General features: G+C 31.9%; 2 protein-coding genes across 2 annotated transcripts; both read right to left on the reverse strand.

Annotated features, from left to right (window-relative positions):
- On the reverse strand, window positions 1–3,934 carry LOC25501127 (protein ZINC INDUCED FACILITATOR-LIKE 1). The gene is made up of 13 exons (XM_039829020.1): window positions 3,896–3,934; window positions 2,713–2,766; window positions 2,565–2,627; window positions 2,294–2,343; window positions 2,109–2,184; window positions 1,619–1,798; window positions 1,432–1,519; window positions 1,093–1,178; window positions 907–1,014; window positions 745–789; window positions 564–652; window positions 389–432; window positions 1–142 (listed from the first exon to the last, which is right to left on the reverse strand). The coding sequence occupies exons 1-13, from the start codon at window positions 3,932–3,934 to the stop codon at window positions 30–32; spliced, it is 1,035 nt and encodes a 344-aa protein (XP_039684954.1). The 3' UTR covers window positions 1–29.
- Window positions 3,935–4,086: 152 nt separating this feature from the next.
- On the reverse strand, window positions 4,087–5,422 carry LOC25501128 (putative UPF0481 protein At3g02645). Its single transcript, XM_024771731.2, has 2 exons — window positions 5,313–5,422; window positions 4,087–4,876 (listed from the first exon to the last, which is right to left on the reverse strand). The coding sequence occupies exons 1-2, from the start codon at window positions 5,382–5,384 to the stop codon at window positions 4,106–4,108; spliced, it is 843 nt and encodes a 280-aa protein (XP_024627499.2). The 5' UTR covers window positions 5,385–5,422; the 3' UTR covers window positions 4,087–4,105.

Below are 5,422 nucleotides of genomic sequence, written 5' to 3' on the forward strand. Positions count from 1 at the left end.
AAAAAAAAAGACATTATCAATGTATAATATCATTGTAACTCGTCTGAGTTTGTTTTCTTCTTTTCACCAAGGAATGGTTTAAACATCAAAAGTATTCCAAGTCCTTCAACTAAATTAAGGAAGAAAAACACCATTTGAGTTCCTGCAGTTAAATGTGCAATAGTTAGTTCTCAAGTAATATACCAAAAGATAGGATTCGTAAAAGTTTAAATATATTACTAGCAAATACATGTTAACATATGGACACATATTAGTATACAAATAATAGAAGTTATATATTCAACATTATTCTGATTTATTTCTAAAAAAGTTGCAAAATATAAATACTTGAAAATTAATAGAAGTTAAGCATTGATAAATGAAGATTGTTTATAGTTAAGCATCATACCAGGTAGGAAAGAAGCATCCATACGCTTTTGTGACCAAGTTAATCTGCAAAAACAAAGATCATAAAAAGAAGAAAATTCAGAATGATTTTTAATAGCATATCTTAAGTGTAGTAAAAAAGCATGTAGATTAAAATTTCTACTAATGAAGAAAAAAATTAGATGAAGATTACTCACATTGTACCACCTGCAGCAGGTCCAATAGCTTTGAATAGAGACATTGATGTCATAGCAATTCCATTAGCTGCTCCTCTTTGATGTTGTTCCTGTTTTCCAAATCAATATGTCACAATTACATCAAAAACTAATATCAAACTTTGTGAGTGAACAGATAAAAGATAACAATGACTACACTTACCACTACTCGGTTTTGTATTAGGAATAAACCTGTTTGAATCGTCTCCTAAGCAACTCCATAAAAGTTATTACAATCAGTTAAATTTGTAATACAACGAACGTTTCTATCGATTAATTAAAATGAATTTTGGTTAAGTGAATCCATTTAAAGAAATGAACTTACAGACATAATATTCTTGAGGATGGAAGCAATACTAATCACAATGTATAAGGTTATGCCAGACAACATTGCTATGAAGGGGTAACTTTGCAAAAGTGGCATAGAAAAAATCTGCATATGTGAAATTCAGAATTTCAGAATATCTAGTAATTAAATTCAGAATTTCAGTAACTGCTATAACAAACTGACCGCTGTGATTCGCGCAAAGCCAATTGGTCCACAAGCTTTCTCAACAGAAGGGTATATGAAAAATTGGTAAATGCAAAGTGCAACTCCTAATAGTTTCACAATTAGTAATTATACAAAATATCCATTTTATAATAGGTATTCGAAGATCAACGTTTGATATATTATAATATGTCTAATTACCTATGAGTTTAATTTTGATACACTGCGTAAAAAGTATTACACAAACGTTCTTAATGATCTGATGATTACGATTGATTGACAGACGGTGTACATGAATTAAATCCATTATCTATTATGAACGACAATGATAAACAGTTATTATAGGTTCAAAAGATGCACCTGAAATTATAAGAACATCACCAACATCATCCGTTGTAAAGTTTAAACCCCCTAGCCTCAGAGGACTAGTAGCCCATAACGAGAAAACCTAAAGAAAGCAACATGAGTAGATGTTTTTCACTTCTACAAATTAAAAGAGATTTACAATTGAATGTACCATTTTTAATCTCAATAGTTAGAAATTTACCTCATGATAAGCAATATCATGAAGTGAGAAGACAGAATAAGCAATGATAGATGACATTAAAGGCCAATTCATGAAGAGGTTTTCATTCTTTTGGACTGTTCTTTCTTTACTGCTTCCATTTTCTAAAGCTTCCGCATCACCTTTGGATTCTTCGCTACCATTGTGATTGTGAAGTGTTTCCTGCAGATAGTGTAAACAGCTATAATTGATGAGGGAAACAAAGAAGACTTTATAACTAATAGAGACAAAGCACGGATAAGCGAGAAAAAACACAGAAATTAGTTTACATTAGCGTAAATAGTAAACATGTACATTTTGACGTTCTTGTCTGTCCACTTCAATTTTTAATGTTTAATTGAAGAAAAAAGTCACACCAAAGTTCAGTATCCTCTTTATTAAAGTGTTCAAGTAAAAGACGCAAAAGATAAAAACCAATGAAACATAAAATCTTTATTTAATCAAGATAGATGATAAAATCAAAGATACATACCGGAATCCAGATGCAGGCAATTACTACTGTAAATGCAAGTACTGATATTATAAAGCAGGGCAAGAAGTATGGGAACCTGCAAAATTGAAATATCATTTAAGGATAAACTATAGAAACACAAGATGGAAGTCAAAGTTGAATCATTTGATTTTTATAAAATGAAAAAGCAGGAAAATTCCACTTACTTGTCCCAAAAGGAATCCTTTGGAAAAATTTGTGGGTACTTTTCTACTGGCTGTAAGAAGAAATATCAAAAAGTATTAGTTAAAAAAATGAAAAATGTGCCACTTATAGGCACAAACTAACACAGAAGAAAATATCCAAAACATGCACAAGACCATTTATTTGCAAAATTTCAGGCATTAGCCTTCTCTGTATACCTTATTTGCACGTAAAATTCAAGGCTTTTTTCAAGATGTATTTTATACTTGATAATGCTAGGAATCAAAATAGTACCTGAGCCAAATAGCCTCCTATTGCTGGGCCAACAATTAAGCCTACACCCCAAGCTGCACTAACCTGAAATCATACCACACTTTGAATTATTATGATGAAAATGCAGCATTAAGAACCGATATCAGACAGAAGAATTGTTGAGACTTACGGTAGAAAGTCCTCTAGCTTGGTGCTCTTCTCGAAAAAGTTCAGAAGCATAGGCCTGTTAAATACAGAAATATTTCATATACATAAATAAATTAAAATTTGAATAAGATTGAACAAGTAATGGATACAAATTTTGCATCGGAAAATGGCAACTATTAAAGTTACGAGTTAGGTAATTAGTTTTAACAGATAACCGAAAGCCTTAAGTAATTAACGAATATATTAGCAGTACAATATTAGTAAGGATTAGGAACAATATTAGTGTTCTTTTTTCGTAGAAACAGAATAGAGTGTGAGTGACGAGATGAGATGATGATGGCAGAAAGTGAACGAATTAAGGAGTATTTTATATTGTATTTTAATTTTGAGCTTAATCATAAATGTGTGTGAGGAGGGATAATAATACTAAAATGGGGAGTGAAGTTAGCATCGGTTCAGTTCATCGGTTCTTTGGATCTCAAAATTAAAAATCGAGAACCTAACCAAATTAGATCGGTTTAGGTTGGTTTGGTTCGGTTTTGAACCAAACCAAACAAGGTTGGATATTTTTTGGTTTGGTTCGGTTTGAATTTTTGATTTCATCGGTTTTGTCCAAACCAATTACACCCCTAACATCAACAATACTAATTGTTTTCCTCTACACTTTACTGGTAACGATTGAATGTGTGGCATGGTAGCACACGAAAAGCCAAATTTATAATGCAGTCTTTTAAAGATAACTTATAGAAGGGAGAAATCTTGGTTGGAGAAGTATAATTTTGGAAGAGGAAAGATGAGGGGTTTTCGGGTGTAACCAAGAAAGAAGGAAACAGCTTTTTAAAAATAAACTTTATGAAAGGGTAGTTTTGTCATTTTGGGATGAAACCAAGAATATACAGGGTGTAATTAAAAAAATTCAATATGTTTTTAGTATTCATATATATATCAACCGTGTTTTATTTCCCTAAAATTTTTGTTACAATTTTGTTGGAACATTTGGTGTGAAGTTGGAAGGAAATTGAAAGATTAAATACCGTTTAATAAGACTTTGAACTAGTGTGATGTGAACTGATGTCGCATCATTTTTCAAAGATTTAGGGTTCGGGGGTTTGTTACGTTTAGGGAAGGTGTTAGCACCCTAAACGTTCGTAGTATTCAACGAGAACCTCTTGATTTTATTCATTTTTTTTTGCGCTATAACTTACTTGCTTAGAAAATGGAATTAAAATGACAATAATTCTCATTTATGATTACATTGACTTAAATACATTCTAATTGTCCATACTAACTGAGCTAAGCACATGATGACACAAACAAACAAATTATTTTAAATAAAAGAAATTGACAATAATGACGGCCACTTGTGAATCCAACTTATTCATATTCATTCACAAACCAAGCATCAAATGCATGAGTTAGTTAGGTTTTTGATAAAATTGGGCAATTGAGTAACCAGTTTGAATACTAGTAAGAGCAAAAAGAAAGATGGCAGCAACAAGTGACACCATAGACCAAGGGTTCCTAAAATAAGTGTGAGTGAGATTGGCACGCCATTTATTCCACGGTTTCTTGCAAAACTCATCGATCTCACTCCTCATCTTACTAAAGTCATTGACCTTCAACATACCACCAAATCCTAAGCTTTCGTCGATAGGGATTTCTTTGGGTAATGAGTTGAACAATTTGGCAATGTCTTCATAACTCCCATAAGCGTTGATTAGGATCCCGCTTTGGCATAGAATTGAAACATCCTTGGCACTGTTGATGATGCTGCTCATGAATAATAAAAACATTGTTACCTCTTTACCAACTTCAATGTGGAGACTTTCGAAGGCAGTGAGGTTATGGAATATGTATGGAGTGTTTTCGTCTAATACCATGAATGGGAGCCTAAGAACACCTCTTTTAAAGGAAACATCTCCAAAGTTACTTGTTTCACTTTTCTGGAAAGATATTCCAGCATCGTCGAGCTCTACTGCAGATCGATAACTGACCGAAATATTACTATACGCCGTCACCACCAATGCATTGGGCAGCATCTCTTCTACCTCGGTTGGTGGTGGTATCACATATTTTCTGAACATGTCCAGTACATGCATGAATTCCCCCATGCTATAACTTGGACGTAGTATGTCTAGTCCTAAAAGAAACTTGAAATCCGAGTATAACGACAATTGATTATAACCCTGTAATGTTTCATGACAAAATTTCGGAATATAATTGTTACTCTAAAAATATATAGTAAAATATATATAAATAGATTAAACTACCCTTAGTCCAATTAATTATAACAAAAGGCTCATTGCATATAACTCACAAGTGCATTAACATGAACATTGAGATTTTGTCAAACAAAAATTGAAAACGTACTATAGATAATATAGTAAAAAAAAACACAACTAACATCATAAGAAGGAGAAGCACCTACCAATTAATTATAATGATATATGAAGAAAAAACAAGGGTTTTTGAAATATTCACGTGAATAAGAGCAATTTTGGTATTAGGCTTAAATTTTAAATAGATATGGGTGTAATCAAATTTTTTCAAGGTGTTTTTTTTTTTTTTTTTTTTTTTTATAAAAAAAAATAATTTTAAAGAAAACACCATTAATATTATTACCTTATCGCCTTTTTCAACCTGCAACAATGTATGAAGAACCGTCATAGGTATTTGATTTTCAAGTATAAGCATGTCACGCAAGATATATGGCAACAAATTATTATAGTTAT

Source organism: Medicago truncatula, chromosome 8 (genome assembly GCF_003473485.1).
Source record: "Medicago truncatula cultivar Jemalong A17 chromosome 8, MtrunA17r5.0-ANR, whole genome shotgun sequence".
Classification (NCBI taxonomy): Eukaryota; Viridiplantae; Streptophyta; class Magnoliopsida; order Fabales; family Fabaceae; genus Medicago; species Medicago truncatula.